This window comes from Anomaloglossus baeobatrachus, chromosome 1, assembly GCF_048569485.1.
Source record: "Anomaloglossus baeobatrachus isolate aAnoBae1 chromosome 1, aAnoBae1.hap1, whole genome shotgun sequence".
In the NCBI taxonomy this organism is placed as follows: Eukaryota; Metazoa; Chordata; class Amphibia; order Anura; family Aromobatidae; genus Anomaloglossus; species Anomaloglossus baeobatrachus.
This window is the reverse complement of record NC_134353.1, coordinates 560,432,007-560,457,830: the sequence shown is the minus strand read 5'-3', so window position 1 is coordinate 560,457,830 and position 25,824 is coordinate 560,432,007. Positions and strand designations below refer to the sequence as shown.

Below are 25,824 nucleotides of genomic sequence, written 5' to 3'. Positions count from 1 at the left end.
CTTAAAACATTGCAGAGATTTCAAATCTTTGCAAATTGTTACCTGAAGTTCATTAAAACATTTCTCATAGTCAAGCCTTTAACTGACATAACCAAGAAGGAAACAGATTTTTCCTCATGGTCAGCTGAGGCAATAAATGCCTTTTCTACCTACCAAACAGCCTTTCCTAAAGCCGCTGTTTTTAGTCAACCTTATATTGATCTGCCCTTTGTGGTCAAAGTAGATTCTTCTGCTGTGGGGATAGGGGTTCTTATTTTACAAAAAAAGAATGGTTACCTTCATTCTTATGCCTTTTATTCTCAGAAGTTCTCTCAAACTGAATTTTACCATGATATTGGTGACCGTGAGCTTTTAGCTGTTAAAATAGCATTTGAGGAATGGAGACACTGGTTGGGGAGGCTAGACATAAGGTTACAATCTTTACCGATCATAAAAACCTATTGTATATTGAGGCTGCCAAGTCTCTAAACACCAGACAAGCCCAGTGTGCTCTTTTCTTTGCTCGGTTTGATTTCTCGGTGACTTATCTCCCTGGATCTAAGAATATTAAAGCTGACACTTTGTTTCATAGTTTTGGTCCAGAGTTGAGGTACAAAAATCCTGTTAAGATTATTAGTGAGGGGGGGGTGGTGGATGCTGTGGAGATTAATCTCAGACAGCGCATTCAGGATGCTTAACAAAGTGTGCACGAGGGTTTGCCTGTAAACAAACTGTATGTTTTGTCCTCTTTACAAATGGATCTTCTTGAGGGGGAGCATGATTCCATTTTGGCTTAAGGCTGCTTTACACGCTGCGACATCGCTCAAGCGATCTCGTTGGGGTCACGGAATTTTTGACGCACATCCGGTCGCTTTAGTGATGCCGTTGCGTGTGACACCTATGAGCGATTTTGCATCGTTGCAAAAACGTGCAAAATCGCTCATCGGTGACATGGGGGTCCATTCTCTAATATCGTTGCTGCAGCAGTAACGAAGTTGTTCCTCGTTCCTGTGGCAGCACACATCGGTATGTGTGACACTGCAGGAATGAGGAACCTCTCCTTATCTGCCTCTCGCCCGCAATGCGGAAGGAAGGAGGTGGGCGGGATGTTCGTCCCGCTCATCTCCAACCCTCCGCTTCTATTGGGCGGCGGTTCAGTTACGCAGCTGTGACGTCGCTGAACGTCGCTTAGAAAGGAGGCGGTTTGCCGGTCACAGCGATGTCGGTTGGCAGGTAAGTAGTGTGACAGGTCTGGGCAATGTTTTGCGCCACGGGCAGCGATTTGCCCATGTCGCACAACCGATGGGGGCGAGTACCCACGCTAGCGATATCGGTCACAATATCGCAGCGTGTAACGCGGCCTTTAGCATCCGGGTTCTTCTGTCACTTGGAGATCTCTTTCTAGGTCCTTTTGGTGGCAGAATGCTCGTAAAGATGTTGATGAATGTGTTTGTAAATGCAGAGGCTGTGCCAGGGCTAAAGCTTCTTGTTAGGCCCCAGCAGGTTATCATCTGCCTAACGAGATTCCGTCACAGCCCTTGACCCACTTGTCCATGGACTTGTCGCTACTTTGCCTAATTCTGGCGGTAATACTGTTGTGTGGGTGCTGGTGGATCATTTCAGCAAGATGGTTCATTTGGTTCACTTATATAATTGCCTATGGCTATTAGCTTAGATACATTATTCATTTCTTATGCTGTTAAATTACATGCTGTTCCCAAAAACATTATTTCCGATAGAAAATCCAGTTTTTGCCAATCTTTTGACATAGTTTCTGCCCCAGATTGGGTATCAAATTGTCATATTCTTCAGGTTATCATCACAAGACTAATGGACAGACTGAAAAGATAAACAAAGAGATCTAGAAACGTTAGAGAGTGCATCGTTCAGCCTCAGGTGAGTGCTAGGAAGTGACCCCACTCCCCTCTCCCTAGCATGAGAGCCCATTGTTGTATTGTTTTCCAAGTATGCCCAGTGTGTTGCATCACTCACTGGAGGTCCTCCCCTCTCCGGCATGACATTACTCTGGTGTTTCCACTGTCTTGTGCTGGTCACTGGGAGTCCTGCAATAACAGCGTGACACTAGTGATCGGCAAAAAAGAAAGCAAACCGCAGATGCAGAATGGCTCCTATCTTTAGGGTGGGAGAGTTTGTGTGGTTGGCCTTGAAAAATGTATGGCTAGGAAATTTGCTCTTAAATTTGTTGGTCCTTACAGGATTACTTAAGTTTTGAGTCCAGTAATGGTTAAACGTCAGCTTCCTGTAGCTTGGAAAATCAAGAACTGGTTCCATTCTTCCCTTCTAAAGAGATGTGAAGGGATGCTTGGTCCTCAAGACATTATTGAGATGGATCTGAAGGAGAATCAGGAGTATGAAGTGGCTTATGAACAAGTCTTTGGATCGAGGCACTTCAGGTGCCGTCTGCAATATCTAGTCAAGTGGCAAGGTTATGGTCCAGAAGATACTTCCTGGGTCAATACAGAGAATCTTCATGAAGAACGACTGATAAGAGTTTCATTAGCATCTTCAGAGAATGGGGGTTTCTGAGGGTCCAGTGGCCCCTTGTAGAAGGGGGGGCGTACTGTCATGGCTCAACTTCGGGGCTTAATTCGGTGACCTGTAGTTTTGTGGTAGATTTCTGTCTCCTTTGGACCACAGCATGTTTTGTCTTGGTCCAACTGCTGTTAGTTCTTTTGTCTTTCCTTTCCTTTGCCTCTTTGTTTTATGTCTACTCCGGTGTGTTCACTCTCTTTTTTTGTTGCCCTATCACATCTTGGGAGGGGTTATTTATACTCACCATGCACATGCCTCCAGTGGTGGCTATATTCCAAGGTTGATGAATTTTTGGAGTTATAGCTCCTCAGTTTAGAATAATCTTGCTGAGTAATTGCTTTTCTTTGCGGTTTGTTTGTGTTTTCCTTTACAGTATTCACCCATTCTGTTTCATTTAGGATTTATAGGTGTTCCACTAAATCCATAAGTCTTTTTGAGGCGCTTTCAATTTCTTCTGTCTTTCCTGTCCGACTGTGTGGACATGTCTTTAGCCCTGTGTCTTACCCTCTGCCAGTGTACACTTCTTTTATGTTTATAAATGACCCTCTGCCAGTGTATACTTCTTTTATGTTTATAGGTGTTTTTGTTACACTTGGTTTATAGTTTAGGGATCAGATAATGACATTTACTGTCAGCCGATATTGAGTGAGAGTACCAATGCGCAACTTTAGGGTGTCAAGCTCCTCAATTAGGTAGGTACAAAACAGGGTCAGGTTTATTGTACTTTAGGCTATATTGGGACATGTGGTTACCTAACATCTCCCCTGGTTTGTTTGTCCCTTTGTGAGTGGAAGAGCACAGACAGAACAGTGTTGATGTACATGTAGCTACACAGCGTCACACTGCATGTTCTACATAGCAGCACCCTCCCTTGGCTGATTGATAAGTCAGTAGCAATATAACAGAGCACACCACCTGTCAGGGAGGGGGGCAGGAGCTGCTAGATAGTAAATATAAATGTGAATCGTAGGTTAGTGAGGAAAGGGTTAAACCACCGCGCTACCGTGGAAGGATGAAATAATCAGGATGACTTGAATGTGATTTATTTATATGCATTTCAGTGATAGGATATCTACGTCTTCAGGAAAAATCACAAATATACATCATGAAATGGACAAGAAAACTATTAGGTGGAATCAAAATTGTCTCAGTGATTGAACCCAAAGAGTTTTTATAAATGGCTGTACATATAGTTGGAAGAAAATCTCAAGTGGGGTATCACAGGGCTCTGTCCTGGGATCTGTGTTGTTCAATATCTTTATCAATGATTTAGATGAAGGAATTCAGGGTAAACTGATTAAATTTGTTGATGGCCTAAAACTTGGATGGTTAGCTAATACTAGAAAAGAGAGAGGATTCAAAAAGAGCTAAATAAACGGAAACAGTGGGCAGCAACTAACAGAATGGTCGCAATAGGTCCTATGGAAGATGGTCAGTGGACAGAAATGTTAGGCCCCCTTCACACGTCAGTGATTCTGGTACGTATGTGCTTTTTTTTATACGTACCAGAATCACTGACATACGCAGACCCATTATAATCAATGGGTCTGCTCACACATCAGTGATTTTTCACTGAACGTATCTCCATGCAGCGTACACACGTGTCCGTGATTCTGCACGGAGACAAGTTTTTTTCTGGCATCACTGATGACGCACGGACCACACTATGGTGTGATCCATATGTGATCCGTGAAACACGTACCAGAAAATCACAGACATATTAAATATTTTCAACTTACCTTGCCTGCGATTCGCTGTGCAGCCTCCGCTCTCGGCAGCTCCTGCCCGGCTCATGAATATTCATGAGAGCAGGAATAGCCGACCAGGAAATAGCTGCAGAGAGCGGTGGGCGGACGCTGGAGAGCCGAGGAGTTCAGCACCATGGACAGCAAGAGCGAAGGCAGGTGAGTAATGTCCATATGCAATCACGGATCACGGATTGCACAATGACAACCCACGTGTGCCATGAATCATGGAACACGGAGGGACATGTGCGTGTTTAACACGTCAGTGAAGAACGTCAGTGTTTTTCACTGACGTGTGAAACGGGCCTTAGAGAGAGTGCCAGACTTATCCTTGAGTGAATCTCACCGTTATTCACAGATACTATTGATACATCAAAAATATAGAACTCAAAAATTTTTTGTATAATATTGGACTCAGAGGTAACCCTAGGTGCAATAGATGTAAGACGCAGTCTGCAGATCTTATTCATATGATGTGGTCCTGTCCTAGGCTTGACCGTTTCTGGGAAGAAGTAGTAGATATCATTAACAAAGTCTATGTGGGGGGATAGTTCGTTCACCTTTGGTATGTGTGCTGGGATATGTTGAAGACCTAATGATAGTTGAGTATGGCAAAACAGCAGTGGCTAGACTGCTCTATATAGCTAGAAAGCTGATAGCACAGCACTGGTTGGATGATCAGATTCCCTCAGTTCAGGAATATATTAGTAAGGTCAATTGGATGATTAATATGGAAAAAGTAGTCTACATGAAAAGAGGTTGTATCGCAAAATTTCAAAAGGTCTGGGCCGCTTGCATAGATAGTTCGGGCCTGGCTTCCAGAGAGTTACAGAGATTCTATTTTGGTCTCATATGAGTACAATTTCTTGAATTAAAAAGAATTCCTACTTACATGTAGCATATTTAGAAACCCTTCTATACACCTATTTATTTTTATTGAAAGAGATCTGATTTTGATGTCATATATTAAAGTGTTTATTTTTGCTAAGTTGGGGGATAACTGAGGGGGGAGGGGTGGGGTAAGGGGACTGCGATCCCCAGGGCTGTTATACTTGTTTTGTTGGAAAAGTTCAAATAAAAAATATCTGATTAAAAAAAACTAACAGAATGGTCGTTAAGAGGAAGAAATGTAAAGTCCTATATCTGGGCAAGAAAAATGAAAAAAGCATATACAGCATGAAAGGATTAGGTCAGAGCAACAGCATGTGTGAAAAAGACTTAGCTATACTAATAGATTACAGATTAAAAATGAGTTACCAGTGTGATGCAGCACCAAAAAAGACAAACACAATTTTGGAATGTATTAAGAGAAGCATACAGTCTAGATCACGTGAAGGAATAGGCACCTTCTACTCTTCTTTGGTCAGGCATCATCTAGAATACTGTGTCCAGTTCTGGGCACTACATTTTTAAAAAAGACATCAACAAACCAGAGCATGTTCAAAGAAGAGCAACCCGAATGGTGACCGGTCTGCATACCATGTCCTATGAGGAGCGGTTACAGGATCTGGGATTGTTTAGCTTGCAAAAAAGAGAGGCTTAATAGCTGTCTACAAGTATCTCAAGGGTTGTCACACTGCAGAGGGATTAGCCCTATTCTCTTGCACAAGGAGAGACTAGAAGCAATGGGATGTAACTGATTGGGAGGAGACATGGATTAGATATTGGAAAAAAAAACTTTTTGACAGTGAGGGTAATCAACGAGTGTAACAGGCTACCACAGAGGTGGTGAGTTACCCTTCAATGGAAATCTTCAAAAAGAGACTGGACAGAAATCTGTGTGAGATTATATAGTGAATCCTGCTTTCAGCAGGGAGTTGGATCAGATGATCCAGGAGGTCCCTTCCAACTCTACCATTCTATGATTATAAATATATAGCCGACATCTACCATTAACAGCAGCAATCGGAATACCTGATGATCTCTGCTGTTAACCACCAAAAATCATGGCAGAGAATTAATGGGTCTCCATAACAGCTGGTGGCCGGCTGAACGCCCACATGCCTGTCATATGATCCCTCCTGTGGTTGGTATCATAAAAGCCCTTGATTTTCACTATACATAGCAATACTGTATACAGGTTCAAGTCCCCTAAGGAGACTAGCAAATAATGTAAAATTAGAAAAAAGTTTTAAAAAATATATATAGAAAAAAAAATAGAAAAATTGGAACCATCGTCTATTTCCCCAGTTAACAATAAGGAAATGTAACTAAAAACATAAACATATTTGGTTTGGCAGCATCCAGGAAAGTTGGTTATATCAAAATATAAAATTAATTCAGCCAATCGGTGAATAGTGTAAAAAGAAAAAAAAAAATCAAAAATACCATAATTGCATTTTTTCGGTCTCCGCAATAAGGGCAAAAATTCAATAAGTTAAAATCAAAACATAGCCGAACATCTTATAAGTAAAAACAATAACTCACAAGGCAAAAACAAGTCAACAGTGATTGTAATATAAAAAAAGCACATGGGTCTCGGAAAAGTTCAGCACACTTAGCATTTTTTTGCCATGTTCCCTTAGTCTTTATGGTAAAATGGAATGGGGTATTTCAAGACTACCTGTTGTCCTGCAAAAGTTTCTGACTGGTTCTCTTTAGCCACTTTAAAAGGACAAGTCCAAGTACTGTATTTTTTGGATTAAAATACGCACTTTTACTCCCAAAAATTTGGGAGGAAAATAAGGGGTGCATTTTAAAATCCAGATATAGCTTACCGGGAGGTGGAGAATTAGCGGGGGCCTGTCTGTGAGGCTCTCTGTGCGGGCAGCCGGGTGCCGTTCTTTGCGTGCGGGTGGCTGCCTCTCTGTGTCGGCGGCTGGCTGCCTCTCTGTGCAGGCGGCCGGCTGTCTCTCTGTGTGGGTAGGCTGGTGGCCTGCTGGCTGCCACCCTGTGTGGGCAGCCGGCTGGCTGTACGGACTGCGTTGGCTGTGCAGCAGGTGTCCCAGATGGTCTGTCCACGGTCTGGGCTTCAACTGATGATGCCTGGAGCCAGCGCGTGCGCAGTTGGAGCTCTTGAGTGAGAGCTCCATCTGCGCTCGCGCCACTCCGGACGCCATTTCTTTGAAGCCCAGACTGCCAACAGAGTATCCTGGACACTCGCCGTTTTGGCCTACTCCACCACACAACCACTGCAGCTTCCGCTGCCAGCACAGACCTGCCGCTGCCAGCACTGACCCGCCACCGCTGCCACCAGCACTGACCTGCCATCACTGCCAGCACTGTCCGTGCAGAGTATCTTTTGTTATTTAGAATGCATTAATTGCCTTTTGATGCAGAGTATGTTTTGTTATTTAGACTGCATTATAAGCTTTTCGGTGCAGAGTATCTTTTATTATTTAGACTGCTTTATAAGATTTTCGTTGAGGAGTATCTTTTGCTATTTAGACTGTATTAATAGCCTTTCATTGCAAAGTATCTTATGTTATTTGGATTGAAATATAAACTTTTCAATGCAGAGTATGTTTTGTTATTTAGACTGTATTATAAGCTTTTTGGTGCAGAGTATCTTTTGTTATTTAAACTGTATTATAAGCTTTTCGGTGCAGAGTATCTTTTGTTATTTAGACTGTGTTTTAAGCCTTTCGGTTCAGAGTATATTTTGTTATTTAGACTGTATTATAAGATTTTCAGTGCAGAGTATCATTTGTTATTTAGACTGTATTATAAGCCTTTTGATGCAGAGTATCTTTTGTTATTTAGACTGTATTATAAGCTTTTCAGTGCTGAGTATCTTTTGTTGTTTAAACTGTATTAATAGCCTTTTGGTGCAGAGTATGTTTTATTTAGACTGTATTATAAGCTTTTCGTTACCGAGTATTTTTTGTTATTTAGGCTGTATTATAAGCCTTTGGTTGCAGAGTATCCTTTGTTATTTAGACTGTGTTATAAGCTTTTCAGTGCAGAGTATCTTTTATTGTTTAGACTGTATTAATAGCCTTTTGGTGCAGAGTATGTTTTGTTATTTAGACTGCATTATAAGCTTTTCGGTGCAGAGTATCTTTTATTATTTAGACTGCTTTATAAGATTTTCGTTGAGGAGTATCTTTTGCTATTTAGACTGTATTAATAGCCTTTCATTGCAAAGTATCTTATGTTATTTGGATTGAAATATAAACTTTTCAATGCAGAGTATGTTTTGTTATTTAGACTGTATTATAAGCTTTTTGGTGCAGAGTATCTTTTGTTATTTAAACTGTATTATAAGCTTTTCGGTGCAGAGTATCTTTTGTTATTTAGACTGTGTTTTAAGCCTTTCGGTTCAGAGTATATTTTGTTATTTAGACTGTATTATAAGATTTTCAGTGCAGAGTATCATTTGTTATTTAGACTGTATTATAAGCCTTTTGATGCAGAGTATCTTTTGTTATTTAGACTGTATTATAAGCTTTTCAGTGCAGAGCATCTTTTGTTGTTTAAACTGTATTAATAGCCTTTTGGTGCAGAGTATGTTTTATTTAGACTGTATTATAAGCTTTTCGTTGCCGAGTATTTTTTGTTATTTAGGCTGTATTATAAGCCTTTGGTTGCAGAGTATCCTTTGTTATTTAGACTGTGTTATAAGCTTTTCAGTGCAGAGTATCTTTTATTGTTTAGACTGTATTAATAGCCTTTTGGTGCAAAGTATGTTTTATTTAGACTGTATTATAAGCTTTTCATTGCAGAGTATCTTTTGTTATTTAGACTGTATCATAAGCCTTTCGTTGCAGAGTATCTTTTGTTATTTAAACTGTATTATAGGCTTTTCAGTGCAGAGTATCTTTTGTTGTTAAGACTGTATTAATAGCATTTTGGTGCAGAGTATGTTTTATTTAGTCTGTATTATAAGCTTTTCGTTGCAGAGTATCTTTTGTTATTTAGACTGTATCATAAGCTTTTCGGTGCAGGGTATCTTTTGTTATTTAGACTGTATTATAAGCTTTTCAGTGCAGAGTATCTTTTGTTATTTAGACTGGATTAATAGCCTTTTGGTGCAGAGTATGTTTTATTTAGACTATATTATAAGCTTTTTGTTGCAGAGTATAATAAGGCTGCTTTCACACATCCAGTTTTTGCCATCCGGCACAATTCGACGCTTTGCAGAAAAACCGCATCCGACGTCTGCTGCAGCCGTATCCGTTTTTCCTCACAGACTTGCATTAGCGCTGGATTGCGCCGCATGGCTCTGCGTTCTATCCGGCAAAATTTGCTTGTCCAACGGCTGGAAAGAACACAGAATGAAACATTTTTTGTCCCCTGCAAATAACCGCATCGCGCCGGTGCCATCCGACGTGTTTTACAATGAAAGCCTATGGGCGCCAGACCCGTCTTAATGCGCATACCACATTTTACAGCGACGGATTCCGTTTTTTGCTACTGAGCATGCTCAGTAGCTCAACGGATCCGTCCAAAAACTGAAAGAACTGATGGCAAAAACTGATGCGACGGATCCGTTTTTTCGCCAGATCCGTTGCATCAGTTTTTTCGCCAAATCGTGCCTGATGGCAAAAAACTGATGTGTGAAAGTAGTCTAAGCCTTTCATTGCATAGTATCTTTTGTTATTTAGACTGTATTGTAAGCCTTTCGTTGCAGAGTATCTTTTATTATTTAGACTGTATTATACATTTTTTGATACAGAGTATCTTAAGTTATTTGGACTGAAATATAAACTTTTCGATGCAGAGTATCTTTTGTTATTTAGACTGTATTATAAGCTTTTCGGTGCAGAGTAGTTTTTGTTACTCAAGCAGTTATGAGTAGGTTAAACCTTGTGTTTTGATGGGACCTGTTTAATACGAAGGTGTCTTACAATTTTTGTGAACTACTGCAGTTGTGACACCCTGGCAAAACCAGGTAGTCACAAAAGTGTACATCCTCCTTGTTACCACCAGAAAACGACACTCAGGTACAACACACAGCCATAAAAGCCTAGCCACCCCCTCATGATAATAAGGACACACCAGTGGGCGGGATCAGGCAGATGAGAACACCCACCTAGGGGTCCTGAGGTGTCAGGGGCGGGAACACAATAGTTGAGTTGAGTTGGGTTGCGTTTGGAGACAAGAAGAGGGGAGTTCAAGTTGAAGTGTGGAGGAGTTGTGTAGTGAAGTCAAGTGCTGACAGCAGTGGAGTCAGTGGTAGGGGCCCATGGACTACCTGGCTAGGTGGCAGACAGTGAACAGAGCCACAGGCGATGGAGATCCGGTCGCAGGAGACCTTAAGTGGACCAGGGAAGGGTCATAAACTGCCGATGCCGACAGCGGGAATCCGGTCCGGAGGCCATGCACAAATGGGGTGCCTGGACCCTAGGACGAGGAAGGTTGCAAACCCCCTTGTTTATTAACACTAGAACTACTGGACTCGTGACACCTATATAGAAATACATGGTGCAAAGTAGTCAAAATGACTACCTCAGTAGTTCTAGTGTTAACCAGCAGAGGACGAGGTTTCAGGCCTTGTTCTCCCGAAGCCCAGAGAAGAGCGAAACGGAAGCCCAACGTGGGGGATAGGGTGTCCGTCAGAACCCACAGAGATCCCAAGTGTCAGATTTCGCAGGCCACAGCTTCCAAATACGTACAAAACCGGGAGTGGACTTCTCCGTTCCATGCAAAGTCGTCCAACAGGAGAGACAAACATAACATGCAGGAGGAAGGTACAGCCGTTCACTAACCAGGGTGTGGGACCCGAATACACCCTCCAACAGCAGCCAATCACAGGCAACTTGGTTTACCACTGGACTTGTGTGAAATTACTGAACTGTGAGTACACCATTGACCCCCGGTCCAATCCGGCGTGCCACCTCCAGCAGCCATCACTTCCATGTACCGACACAGGGCCCCGGGACTACACCTCCCCTACCTGTGGAGGGGATCCCATCTAGCTGCCCCGTTCCACCAGCCCCGGGCACCCCATCACCAGGCAGTGGCAGTGTCACCATCCCTCACCGCAACCCACAGGTGGCGTCACAGACAATTCCCCCTGTACATAACCCTCTTTTTCGACAGTTGTGCGGACGGGCGGCCGAACCTGGCATCAAAAATTTTTAACTGCCGCCATCTTGCCTGCCATCTTTGGCGCCAAAAAACGACAACAGAATCATCTTCTTCCCCGAAAAAGGCTCGAAGTCGGGGCCCCGCCCCCTAGGAACGCAGGCGGAAACCGGTGACTCCCAAAATAGGAAGTGCAAAGGACAGTGGGTCCCGCGAGACTACTGTCGAAAAACCAAGGGGGAGGGCAGGCAGGAGCAGCATGTGATCCGAGAGGATAAAGTGCAGGGACGCCAGGACTCTGCAGAAATCCGTTCCTGGACACTAGAGTGACAGGATGTCTCAGCGGTCCGGCAACCAGCGTGTGGAGGGTCCCGTTCCCAGGACCGCCGACTGGATTGAGGAGCAGACAGAGAAGATGTGCCAAAGAATCCAGACCCAGGCTCACTTCATCCTGACTAGGTGGATGACCGAAATGAAGGGCCTGGCTGCAGCTGTCTGGGCACGCGAGATGGAGATGGCCTCGGAGGAGCGGCTAAGCAGTGACCCACGCCCCTATGTTCCCCAGGAACCGGCCGTCCCGGCTGAAGGGTCCGGCCTGCCCCCGTCTGCCACGTCGCATCCCTCGCCACCCATGTCCGGGGCCAGTGCCCTGATCGACCCGCTACCCCAAGCCACGGCAGCGGAACCCATCTTGTCTAAAGAGGAGGACCCAGCAACAGGGACCTCGGGCCTCACCTGCACCACCGATCCGGCACCCATCTCGTCCCCGAGGCAGGCCGCAACCTTGACGACATCCCATCCGGCCCCGTGCCAGGCCACAACCCCGAGGACGTCTTCCCCGGCTCCAGCAGTCTGCCCGGCCGCAACAGTGATGACATCGGCTCCGGCCGGCCGTCCGGCCGCAACAGTGATGACATCGGCTCCGGCAGTCCGCCCGGCCGCAACAGTGATGACATCGGCTCCGGCAGTCCGCCCGGCCGAAACAGTGATGACGTCGTCTCTGGCAGTCTGCCCGGCCGCAACAGTGATGACGTTGGCTCCGGTAGTTCGCCCGGCTGCAACAGAGGCGGCACCCGACCGGAAGCCTACCCCGGCTGCGGCGCCAGGCGCTCCCAAATACCACGTCACGGCTGTGGAGCAGCCAGAATGTACCTGCAGAGAGGCAGAGCAAGCCACTGATCGATGGGGCCCACGGCAATGTGAGAGGTCGGTCGTCGCCGGCGTCGAGGGCATCCGTGTGGGCCTGGCTCTGGAGCAGAAGGCGGAGCATGGGGCCCGTGCCCCGTACTGGGAGCGGCAGCAACGGCAGCTGCGCAGGGAGATCGCAGCCTGAGAAAAATGAAAAGCGGATGTGCTTGCCCGCACTTATATAGAAAAGGATCACCTGCAGCGGGATACTTTCCGGGTCCGGGGCCTGACGTACATAAGACAGGTCCGTTATTTTGACCCCCCAGAAAGGATGGGTTTCATTTATGAACCGGGATTGGATTCCGAAATTTTCGTATCCCAGAGGGATGTAGCACCACACTTGACAACCGGCCACCCAGACCGTAATCTGGAAAACGGAGATATGGTGAGCTACACCCGACATTGTGGAGGGCGAGGGTGGTTTGCCCTAGACATCAAAAAGTGGGTCGTAGTGAATGAAACACCCTGCCTCGCCTCCCACCGTCACTTATTTGAAAATAAGGAGTAGGTAGCGGATTCCGGCTACCCTTCTACAAGTTTACTGATGTTAACCCCCCTGACAGTGAACAGGGCCACAGGTGACGGAGATTCAGTCATGGGAGACCTTAAGTGGACCAGGGCAGGGTCGTAGCCCGCCGGTGCCGACAGCGGGAATCCGGTCCGGAGGCCATGCACAGACGGGGTGCCTGTACCCTAGGACGAGGAAGGTTGCAAGCCCCCTTGTTAATTAACTAGCAAAGGACGAAGTTTCAAATGGAAGCCCAACGCGGGGGATAGGGTGTTTGTCAGAACCCACAGAGATCCCAAGGGTCAGATTTCGCGGGCCACAGGTCCCAAATACATACAAAACCGGGAGTGGACTTCTCCGTTTTATGCGAAGTCGTCCAACAGGAGAGACAAACATAACGTGCAGGAGGAAGGTACACCTGTTCACTAACCAGGGTGTGGGACCCGAATACACCCTCCAACAGCAGCCGGTCACAGGCAACTTGGTTTACCACTAGACTTGTGTGAAATTACTGAACTGTGAGTACACCATTGACCCCCGGTACAATCCGGCACGCCACCTCCAGCAGCCATCACTCCCGTGTACCGACATAGGGCCCCGGGACTACACCTCCCCTACCCATGGAGTGGATCCCATCTAGCTGCCCCGTTCCACAAGCCACGGGCGCCCCATCACCAGGCAGCGGCGGTGTCACTATCCCTCACCGCAACCCACAGGTGGCGTCACAGACAATTCCCCCTGTACATAACCCCATTTTTTGACGGTTGTAAGGACGGGCATCTATGCGAGCTCTGGTCTGTTCACCACTCGAGCCGCAGCAGCAAACCCAGATCCGAGCGGGCCCCAGGGAAGCGGCAGCGGCCCCTGCCTGCAACACAGTCAAGGCAGAAGAAAGAGTCTGCTGATGCAGCTAGTGTCTGATTACAGCCAGACACTTATGTATGGGCACGGCAGATGTAAAAAATGGAATCAAAGGAAAAATTAAATTAAGCAGAGATTTGTAAGGATTAATTTTTATTGTGAAAACTATGACCCTGGGATATTGCACAGCAGTATTGATAAAGGGTGCGTTGGAGTAAGAGGTGGCAAATTGATTAAGACGTGTGTGCCTAAGAAATGTCAGGGACTAAAGTACATTTTTCTTGTAATTTATGCAACATTTGCCCCACTTCCACTTTCCAAAAATTTGGTAGAACTGGTCGGGACTAAAAAGCCAACATTTGCTAAATATTTTGTGACCTTTCATAAAATTTATGATAGAATTCTGGGTCCTAGGCATTTTCTTTTTAAAAAAGAACCAATGACCAGATTAATGCCACTCTAACCATAGGCAGCATAAATCAGGCACTGGTTGTATAATTGCAGAAAGGTATGTTTTATTCTGGAACATTGTGGTGTTTAAGAATGAACATCATTTGAAAAAACAGCTGGGACTATGTGTCACAGATGACTAGTCCAATGCAGTGCCTGTTTCCCTTCTTGCAGGTGACTGGCAGGTCTCTCCATATTTCTGTAAATCGGGTGACCTGTTAAAGGGATGAGAATGGGAAGAAACAGGCTGAGGACTACATTGGATTAGCTGGCTTTTCAAAGCCATATATATTGAATGATTAGTTCAATGATGTTTCCTGATGGCTTCTCCCTCCCCTGCTCCAGTGAACTGACAGATCTCTCTCCCTATATCTGTACATAGGGAGTGACTTGACATTCAAAAGGATCAGGAAGGGAAGAAGCTGGCCATGAACCGCATCGGACTTATCAGCTGAGACACATAAGATACATAGAGCCCGATTCATCAAGGCTGATGTTTTTCATGCCTGACTTTATGAGAAGATGTGCTTCGGTCAAATGCCTCTGAATCATGAAGAGGCATACACCTCCATGATCCTGGATGAGTGGAGTGCACCTCTGTGAGCATCTTGCTACAAATCCTACTTTAGTTTCTGCTGAAGTAAAATTTGCCGTGTAACAAAAATTACAGGTCATCATAAATTTGATGGGTGACAGTTGCTACGACCCTGTGACAATCCAGCTGGGCCCACTTTTCCAAAGCTGGGTGAAAATAGAGTGAGAATGTCAAAAGTCACATTTTAGTGCAGTCTCAAGTTGCACTAAAAGATACGACTTTTCAAAGCTTTAACAGCTGAATACTGACATGAAAGCGTTCATAAATTGGGCCGATATTCCTCGGATGGCTTTTCAAAGTATGTTTATGCTAAAGCACACTGTGCCAGGCTGTAATCACACTGCCAGTGTCTGATTCATGCTGGCCGTGGTTTGGGCAGCATGATGACAGGTTCCCTATAATAATGAAAGTAGGCTTTGTAATCTGCCACATTGTTAGTAACATCTAAGTTAGTAATGTCTAAGTTCGCTGCTAAGTAAAATTTTATTTTATTTAAAGTAAAGATGATTAACATGAAAAAGTACCAAAATATCATCAGAGTAGTGGGAAAATTCCATTTCGATACTGCTGTAGACATGAGTAGTTTGACTATAAGGTAAGTATATAACACTTACTTTGTAAGGATTGGCTTTTCATCATTAACTCCAATAATGGTGACAAAAATAGTTCTCTCCACTTCATGTTTTCCATCGGACAACCGAATTGTAAAGCTGTCGGCAAGGTTTTCAGAGTTGTCGTGCACATAGGCTAGCTTCATACCTATCAACATAAAAAATATAAACCTATCCATAAATGTATAAAAATCTGTGTGGACATCACATCAATGGACATCTTTTCATTAAATTTGCAAATTGAAAATCAAAGATGTCTAAGCATGCAACATAAATAAGTATGGAAAGAAACATGAGAAACAATTCTCTACAGAAATTCTATTAGAAGTTGTCATTGATAATATATTTATAACAAAATAATCAAGGAAACTTAAATTTTACTTTATCAATGTAAGTGCCATTGTAAAAGAGGTGGACATATCATTGGTGCAACCTGTACATCCGCACAGGGGCCCAAGAGGTAGAAGGCCATGTCTACCTCCATAACAGCTGGAATTGTGCATTATGATGAGCTAGCGCTCATACAGTGTTCTTACATATGGGTCCTTTTATGTTTGTGTCCGCCCTTTTATTAAAGTATTTCAAAAACTTTCCAATTTATCATTACAATCATACCATTTCTTAGGTGCTCCATTGTGAAGTCATTTACTATGGGAACTGTGTTAATCAAGTGGGTTTTAAGTAATTCCTTCATTTGTTCTATTCCAATGCTTTGTTCAATAAGTAATCCATGACTGGGATGTAATGTAACAATAAATGATAAGTAATTCTGGGGCACATCCATGTCCGACACATTAATTACTGAAGGATTAAGTTGTCTCATTTGTCCTTCCTCCACCTAAAATGTACAAAGGAAATAGCCTCAGAATAAGCCTAATGAACATAAACTACAAAAAAACTTTAATTATACAGTCAAAGCGGTTTTCCACTCTTTGTAAAGTGGACCCCAAACTATATAACATATGTAACAGACCAGGCACAACCCTTCCTCAGGATCCACCCTGGCTCCCCACTGCTGCTCAGGTCTCGGTGTTTTGGTTGCAGAGGTGTCTTCAGGTTGACAGTACACATCACCGCTGTAGCCAATCACTAAGCTCTGTGGCTAACGTTGTCTACCGCAGTGCAGCCTCTGAGCTCAGTGATTGGCTTCAGTGGTGTTGTGTGGTTTTGACATGGCATCACCACTGCAGCCAAAAGATTGCGACCCAAGCAGCCGCATGAAGCAAGCACTGGATCTGGGGAAGCTGAGTACCTCCATATTTTTTATTTTAGATAGAGTGTTTGCGGTCCACTTTCCTGAAAGTAAGAAACATTTTTAATAAAACAATTTCAACTTCTATTGCTATACTGTATCATGCACACAGGAGCAGTATATTAGCGTTTATCTAATTTTAATTGGATGGTTTCCATCATTGCCAGGATTATTGTCAACTCAAAATAGGTGTCCACTGAAGGATTTTGCGCAAACTACCCCATTTAGCAGGTTCCAGAAGATCCCTGGTATTAACCCTTTCGCACCTCTACATTGATCTGGCCTTCCTGCAAAGGCCCTCTGGTAGCAAATATGTACAATTTGGAAGGGAGGGGGTTAAGACTTGTGATTGTTTGATTTTTGTAGGTTAACCCCTTCATGATGGGGCCAGTTTCTCATTTTGTGTTTTCAGTTTTTCCTCCCCTTTTTCCCAGAGCCATAACTGTTTTATTTTTCTGTCCGCATAGACATATGAGAGCTTGTTTTTTGCAGAACAAGCTGTAATTTTGAGTTCCAAATAGGGAGAAATTGTGAAAAAAAACATATTTCTGATGTTTTTTGGGAAATTATTTTTACGGTGTACATTTTATGGAAAAATAACCTCAAAATAAGATTCTCCTTATCAGTATGATTACGGCAATACCAAACATGTCCATTTTTTAAATTATTTTAATGGTGAAAAAAAATCTGAAATTTACAAAAATATTCGGGAGTGTTGTGTCGCCATTTTCCAAGACCTGTAATGTTTTCATTTTTTGGTCAATAGAACTGTATGATTGCTTACTTTTTGCAGAGCAGTACAATGTTTTTATCTATTTTTTTGGGGGGATAGGTATGATGTTTTTATTGCTTGTTACAGCATTTTTTGTGGTATCATTAAAATCCTAAAAACTTAATTATGGTGTTCTTGAATTTTGTTTACCGATCAGTTAATTATTTTAAAATTTTGAAACATTGGACTTTTCTGAATGTGGCGACACCACATATGTGTATTTTTATTTTTAATAATCATAGATGGAGCTCCGCTCTACCCATGATTGTAAGAGGCAGCTCCTGGCTGTAATACACAGCCATTATCTGTCGAGTATGGGCGGGCTCACCCTATGAGCTTGCTGTATACAGCCACTTGCATTGTACATCTATAGTGGATGTCATGAAAGAGATAAGTAACTAGCTTGCCTATAAAAATCACAAAAACATTCAAAAAGTACTGCTTTTTCCAGTAAAAACGTCTTTTATCGCCCATATCATCCAGATACTTTGGCTGCTACACGAATCAAAGGAAAAGAAAGGCTTCGTCAGCTCACCAATATTCCATTTAAAGTAATTAAGCCTAATTCAGGGTACAATGCACAAACAAACTGAAACCCTGTTCCTGAGAGAAGATAAATGGGATGGACTGGTCCAGCATGTACAGGTAGTAATTTAATAAAAATTCACATTTATTAGGAATAAGTAAAAAAAGGAATAGAAATAACAGCCAGTTATGGTATGGAAGACACCAGGTTGACACTACATGGGACTCTAAATCATAACTCTTAATTATGATTAAAATTCCCATGTAGGCTCAAAATGCGTAGATACAATGTCTTCTGTTGTGAATACGTTTTCCAGTTTGGAGCTCCCTCTTGTGGTCAGTGCTGACAGTGCAGTTGATATATGGAATGGAAGCGGCACACCTGCAGAGGACTGGCAATCAGGGTCAGATTGGGCTATTTAACTTAGTCGCTTTCTCGTGTTACTTGCCAGTGGTCAATTGCTCATATGTGTTAAGGACATTCTGCAACCAGCTCTGCTCATTTCCAGAGCTTCCCTCAGATAAGTGGTCTTGTACCTCTGCTGTTGTTGTTGTTGTTCTGTTTTGATACTATGCATGATTCCTAATTTGTCTGTGTGGAATTCATGGTGGAATGGGATCATTCCCTGCTGGGAGTGTCTGTATACTTATCTCCATGATTCTGCAAGATTTGTGTTTTGTCATGCCTGGTATTATTCAGTTCCTTATCTGTATTAGTGTTTTTTGGATCCCAGTAACATCTGAGTGCTGGTACAGTGGGGGAGAGGTTTAGTAATCTCAGGCTTTTTCCATATCAGTAGTGCTGGTATTTATTAGGGTTTTTACGACTGCAGACAGTTGCTCTTTCCTATCCTTTTTTATAAAGATAGTTTGGGCCTCACCTTTGCTGAAATCTGTCCTTTCTGGCTTTGTATTGTCTTTTTCTATATCACCGTAGCCTTTATATGGGGGGCTATCTATCTATCTTTGGGGACTACTCCGAGGCAGATTAGCTTTCTTATATTTCTATCTGTGAGATTATTTAGTTCTCCAGCTTTGTTGATGCGTCCAGGTCATCGTAGGCACGCCCCACGGCTACTGTTAGTTGTGTGTCAGGATTAGGTCTGCAGTCCGTTAAGTTTCCAGCCACTGTGTTACCTTTTTGGGATTCCGCATTATTTGATCCTCCCCGGTCCCTGAATCAAAACAGTCTTCCATCCCATAATTGGCTTTTTTCCCCCATTTCTATTTTTTTACCTTATTCCTAATAAATATGAGTTTTTATTATATTCCTACCTGCGGATGCTAGACCACCCCTTTCCATTTATCTTCTTTACTTTGGCTGCTGTGCATGGCTTTCATGCTTGAAATCATGCTGATTGGTATCTGGGTAAAACTCCATGATAACAGCTATCTTAAAAAAAACCCCAGTGTAATATCTCTGATTGCAGAGAAAGAAGAATAGAGAGGAAAACTCTGCAGGATATTTTAAACCGTGATTGTAGAGATGTCAGATTAACTTATAGTTTATGAGTCTCCCATCTTTTTTTACAATGATATATTTAGACTAGTTGATGGGTGGCAAATAAACGTTCATAAGAATATTTGTTCCTGGTCATTAGCCCATGTAAACATGACAGTGATACTTGTTCACAGGGCATTCAGATTGCTTATATCGGCATGAAAATTATCATTATTTGTAGAAAATGGCCCCATGTGGGAATATTATAAAGATGTCCCTTATATTGGCCACTTTTTAAGGGGTAATATATAAACTTCACCATATGAGGTACTAAGATAATACACTGGGTAAAATAAGTATTTGATACACTGCCGATTTTGTATGTTTTCCCACCTACAAAGAGTGGAGAGGTCTGTAATTTTTATTATAGGTACACATCAATAGTGACCAACAGAATCCCCCCAAAAATCCAGGAAATCAAATCGTATGATTTTTAAATAGTAAATTTGCATTTTATTGCATGAATTAAATATTTTATACAATAGAAAAACAGAACTTAATATTTGGTACAGAAACCTTTTTTTGCAATTACAGAGGTCAGACACTTACTGTAGTTCTTGGTCAAATTTGCACACATTGCAGCAGGGATTTTGGCCCACTCCTCCATACAGATCTTCTCAAGATCTTTCAGATTTTGGGGCTGTCACTGGGCAACATTGACTTAAGGTGGCTTTACACACTGCAAAATCGCAAACGACATCGCTGTAACGTCCCCGGTTTTGTGATGTAATAGCGACCTCCCCAGCAACATTGCAGTGTGTGAAACACATCAGCGACCTGGCCCCTGTTGTGAAGTTGCTGATCGCTACAAATCGTTCAGGACCATTCTTTGGTCCTTTGTTTCCCGCTGTGCAGCATGATCGCTAGAAAGTCTCAGTGTGTAAAGGGGACTTTACAGCGACTTCGTTAGCGACTTCCCTTTCAAAAAGCTGCGTTACAACGTCCCCAATGACTAGCTAGGTCGTTCTGCAGGTCCGGATCGCTGTTGCGTCGTTGGCCAGGTCTGCCTGTTTGACAGCTCACCAGCGACTCACCAGAGACTTTGTAGCGATCCCGGCCAGGTTGGGATCGCTGGTGGGATCGCTAGAAAGTCTCAGTGTGTAAAGGGGCCTTTAAGCTCTGTCTAAAGATTTTCTATTTGGTTCAGGTCTGAAGACTGGCTAGGACCTTGAAATGCTTCTTATGGAGCCACTCCTTAGTTGCCATGGCTGTGGGTTTCAGGTTATTGTCATGATGCAAACTCAACCACGAACCATCTTCAGTACTCTTACTGAGGGTAGAAGGTTGTTAGCCAAAATCTTGCCATATATGACCCCATCCATCCTCCCTTTAATACGGTGCAGTGTAATCATACTGTCCCCTTTGCAGAAAAGCACCCACAAAGTGTGATGTTTCCAACCTCCTGCTTCATGGCTGGGAAGGAGTTTTGGGTATTGTACTCATCTTTCTTCTTCCTCCAAACATGGCAAGTGGAGTTGATACCAAAAAGTTCTATTTTGGTCTCATTTGACCAAAAGAAAAAACCTCTAAAACGTCACATTTATTAAAGTCATTAAAAATATTATTTGTAATATAAAACACTGAATTAATACCCAATTGTTTTCGTCACTACCAAGTCGTGATATATAATGTGAGGTCCTGAAAAAAGGAGGGGGGAAGGGGGAATAGTGGGCCAGGGGCGTGCACCACCTGTTAATACTAAATAGGTATGAGGATGGTGGGATAGGGGGATCTAATATTCCCTGATACTTGTCCCTACCTAACAACGGAGGTAATCACACCTTAATTTTTTGGGTGCCCCCCGTTCCTCGGCGGCTTGCCCTCTAAGTCCCTGTCTCCTATTTCAGACCTAAACCAACCACCAGGTGCCGTGTGCTGGGGTAATTAAATTGTCATGTGTCATAAGTCAAATAAACACAACTCAGATCTCATGTAAAAATTCAAAAATCTTAACACCCAGTTATATAATTACCCATACGGCTATAACAACTAGGGAGATACATGAAAAGTGAGTCTTATTAAAGATATGATGGGCCCGAATGTCCCAGTACTCAATGATTTTGAGGAGGTATGTGCAATTCAATATGAGTCATGTAGTGATTAATATTCATATAATTGTTAAGGGAGGATATCTCTTTGATTTTAGATTGATGGCCTAAATTAAACTGAGACATCTCGAAATATATACATCCCCTGATGAACCCCGTGAAATCGGGGGGAAACGCGTTGGGATCAAGAACAGTCCTGGCAGGATGAGTACTGGGACATTCGGGCCCATCATATCTTTAATAAGACTCACTTTTCATGTATCTCTCTAGTTGTTATAGCCGTATGGGTAATTATATAACTGGGTGTTGAGATTTTTGAATTTTTACATGAGATCTGAGTTGTGTTTATTTGACTTATGACACATGACAATTTAATTACCCCAGCACACGGCACCTGGTGGTGGGTTTAGGTCTGAAATAGGAGACAGGGACTTAGAGGGCAAGCCGCCGAGGAACGGGGGGCACCCAAAAAATTAAGGTGTGATTACCTCCGTTGTTAGGTAGGGACAAGTATCAGGGAATATTAGATCCCCCTATCCCACCATCCTCAAACCTATTTAGTATTAACAGGTGGTGCACGCCCCTTGCCCACTATTCCCCCTTCCCCCCTCCTTTTTCAGGACCTCACATTATATATCACGACTTGGTAGTGACGAAAACAATTGGGTATTAATTCAGTGTTTTATATTACAAATAATATTTTTAATGAATTTAATAAATGTGACGTTTTAGAGGTTTTTTCTTTTGGTTTATATATAGTGATCCTCTTGACTATAAACAATTGATATCAGTTTTGTGGTCTCATTTGACCACATGATCTTCTCCCATGCCTACTCTGGATCATTCAGATGTTGATTGCTGACCTTCAAACGGGTATGGAAATGTGATGGTGTGAGCAGGGGAACCTTGCATGCTCTGCAGGATTTTAATCCTTGATGTCCTAGTGTGTCACTAATGGTAATCTTTAGGACTATGGCCCCAGCTCCTCCCATGTAGTTCTGGGCTCAGTTGTGAGCTTTCTCAGAATCATTCTTACCCCCCAAGGCAAGATCTTGTATGGATCCCCAGGCCAAGTAGATTGACAGTCATCTTGTGCTTTTTTTCATTTTCTAATAGTTGTGCCAACAGTTGTTGCCTTCTCACCAAGCTGCTTGCCTATTGTCCTGTAGCCCATCCCAGCTTTGTGCAGGACTACAATTTTGTTTGTGATATCCTTAGACAGCTCTTTCGTCTTGGCCATAGTGGAGAGGTTAGACTGTGATTGAATGTGTGGACAGGTGTCTTTTATATTGGTAATGAGTTCAAACAGGTACAATTAATGCAGGTAAAGATTGCAAAGTAGGAGGGCTTATTATATAAAATATAATAGGTCTGTGAGAGTCAGAATTCTTACTGGATGGTAGGCACTTAAATATTTTTTTCATTCAATAAAATGCAAGTTAATTATTTAAAAAATATACAGTACAATGTAGATTATGATTTTTTTGGGGGGGATTCAGTCTGTGACAGTTGAAGTGTACCTACGATAAAAATTACTTGCCTCTCTATCCTTTGCATGTGGGAAAACTTGCAAAATTGTCAGTGTACTTATTTTTCCCACTGTATGTGAAGCACTATAAGTGTGATATATAGCACCATTCAGTATCTAGCTTAGCTACAGACTCTGCCAGTCCACTGCCTACCCGGCATCCTGATGAATCTGTATATTTTTGAGAGGAAAATGCGTTGAATCCAAGCGTTAGGACGTCTAAAGGAAAGTACAGTTTATCTCTTCTTTTATTAGCCCCTACTTGCACTTTATGATCTTCACTGCATTATGTGAATTAGAAATGTTCTTCTATCCTAAGTAAATGTACCTATCAGGTGTGTCCATCTAAACCGGTTGTATTATTACTTATGTACATACATATACATGTTACATGTGAGGCACTGCCTTAACTAATCACTAGAGATGAGCCACCCCCCCTAGTGTTCGAGTTCGGTTCGGTTCGTCGAACGGCGCTCCGTTCGGCGAACGTTCTAAGAACGTTCGACGAACACCTTCAAACCCCTTTGAAGACAATGGGAGACAAACACAAACACATACAAACACATTATACATGTACACATACAGTTAATAAACATTGCCATTACACTTACAGGTCCCCGTGACGCGTCCTGCACTCTGTCTCCTGCCGCTTTTCCTTCCAAACATCGCTGCGCCCTCCCGGTAACCAGCACTGATGATAGGACCTTCCGTGACGTCGTTATAGCATGTGACCAGTCACGTGTGTATTATCTCATTGGCTACAGACTGGTCACATGGCTAGACGTCATGCTAGGTCCTGTCAGTGCATCTCTCTGGTACGCAGTGCTCGTTTGAGCCTCTGTGTACCGGCGAGATGCTTGGGCACATGCTTGGCTCCCCATTCCTGCATATGGGAGCTCTTTACAGAGTCAGCCCACATGCAAGGACTGGATGCCACAGCCGGTGAATAACGGAGATCACCGTTGCTATACTAACCCGCCTGTCAGATTACTATTTCAATGGTGGCAGCGGTGATGTCAAAGCTTACAACCCGCAGCCTCTGCTCACTCACTGAGTGATTAGACTGCATGGGAGCAGCAGCGTCTTCCTCCCATGCAGTGCTGTCTGATGTAGCAGAGCTGCATGGGTTGAAGGGGAAAGAAGACAGAAGACCAGGATCGTGGAGGGGTGAGAGGGAGTAATAAACTTGGAGTCTCTAAGTGTGTCTGTGTATTTATTTCTATTAAAGTATTTTTTCTCTGTGTGGTGTCTTTTTTTTTTAACCCTTTATTGGAGATTCTTAATGACCGGATCAAAGTTGCCTGACATTAAGAATCTCTGGCTTAATGCTAGCTAGTAAAACAAAGCTAGTATTAACCCATTATTACCCAGCAAGCCACCCGACATCAGGGCAGCTGGAAGAGTTGGAGACAGCACCAGATGATGGCGCTTCTATGAAAGCGCCATTTTCTGGGGCGGCTGCGGACTGCAATTCGCAGCAGAGGGGCCCAGAAAGCTAGGGCCAACCTGTGCTGCAGATTCCAATCCCCAGCTGCCTAGTTGTACCTGGCTGGACACAAAAATGGGGCAAAGCCCATGTCAGGTTTTTTTTTTTTTAATTATTTCATGAAATTCATGAAATAATTAAAAAAAGGGCTTCCCTATATTTTTAGTTCCCAGCTGGGTACAAATAGGCATCTGGGGGTTGGGGGCAGCCATACCTGCCTTCTGTACCTGGCTAGCATACAAAAATATGGCAAAGCCCACGTAATTTTTTGGTGGGCAAAACACTCCTGCATACAGTCCTGGATGGAGTATGTTGAGCCTTGTAGTTCTGCAGCTGCTTTCTGCTCTCCTGTATACACTAGTGAATGGAGCATGCTGAGCCTTGTAGTTCTGCTCCTCCTGTCTCTCCCTCCAGCATACAATGCTGGATGGAGGATGCTGAGCCTTGTAGTTCTGCAGCTGCTGTCTGCTCTCCTCCATACAGACAGACAGCAGACAGCAGCTGCAGAACTACAAGGCTCAGCATACTCCATCCAGGACTGTATGTAGGAGTTTTTTGCCCCCCCAAAAAATTATGTGGGCTTCGCCATGTTTTTTTATGCTAGCCAGGTACAACAAGCAGCTAGGGGCTGCCCCCAACCCCAACTGCATATTTGTACCCAGCAGGGAACCAAAAATATAGGTAAGCCCTTTTTTTTTTAATTATTTCATGAATTTCATGAAATAATTAAAAAAAAAAAATTATGTGGGCTTCGCCCAATTTTTGTGTCAGCCAGGTAGAACTAGGCATATGGGGATTGGAATCCTCAGTGCAGGGTGCCCAAGCTTTCTGGGCACCCCTGTTGCGAATTGCAGTTCCCAGCCACCCCAGAAAATGGCGCTTTCATAGAAGCGCCATCTTTTGGCGCTGTGTCCAACTCTTCCAGCTGCTTTGGTGATGGGTGGCTCGCTGGGTGATAATGGGGTTAGGGCTAGCTGTACATTATCAACTGGCCCTAAGCCCGAAATTCATGGTGTCACGCCAATATTAGACACGGCCACTATGAATTTCTAGTACAGATAAAAAAAACACAATACATAGAAAAATATTTTTATTAGAAATAAAACACAACACAATTAGTGACTCCATCTTTATTGAAATAAAGAACCCCCCTCCACAGTAATCCTGGGTCAAGGGTCCCACGCTGTCCAATCCAGATCCAATATCATCTGATCGGTTTGCTGGAAGGCAAAGCGATCAGATGATGTGTCAGG

General features: G+C 43.3%; 1 protein-coding gene across 1 annotated transcript in view; it reads right to left on the bottom strand.

The window, feature by feature from the left end:
* The window catches only part of FREM1 (FRAS1 related extracellular matrix 1), a 289,664-nt gene that overhangs the window by 135,308 nt on the left and 128,532 nt on the right, over positions 1–25,824 (bottom strand). The window contains exons 20-21 of the mRNA XM_075316948.1: positions 16,075–16,297; positions 15,463–15,607 (exon numbers count right to left, since the gene is read on the bottom strand). Coding sequence (XP_075173063.1) covers positions 15,463–15,607; positions 16,075–16,297 — 368 coding nt within the window. The remainder of the gene's footprint in view (positions 1–15,462; positions 15,608–16,074; positions 16,298–25,824) is intronic.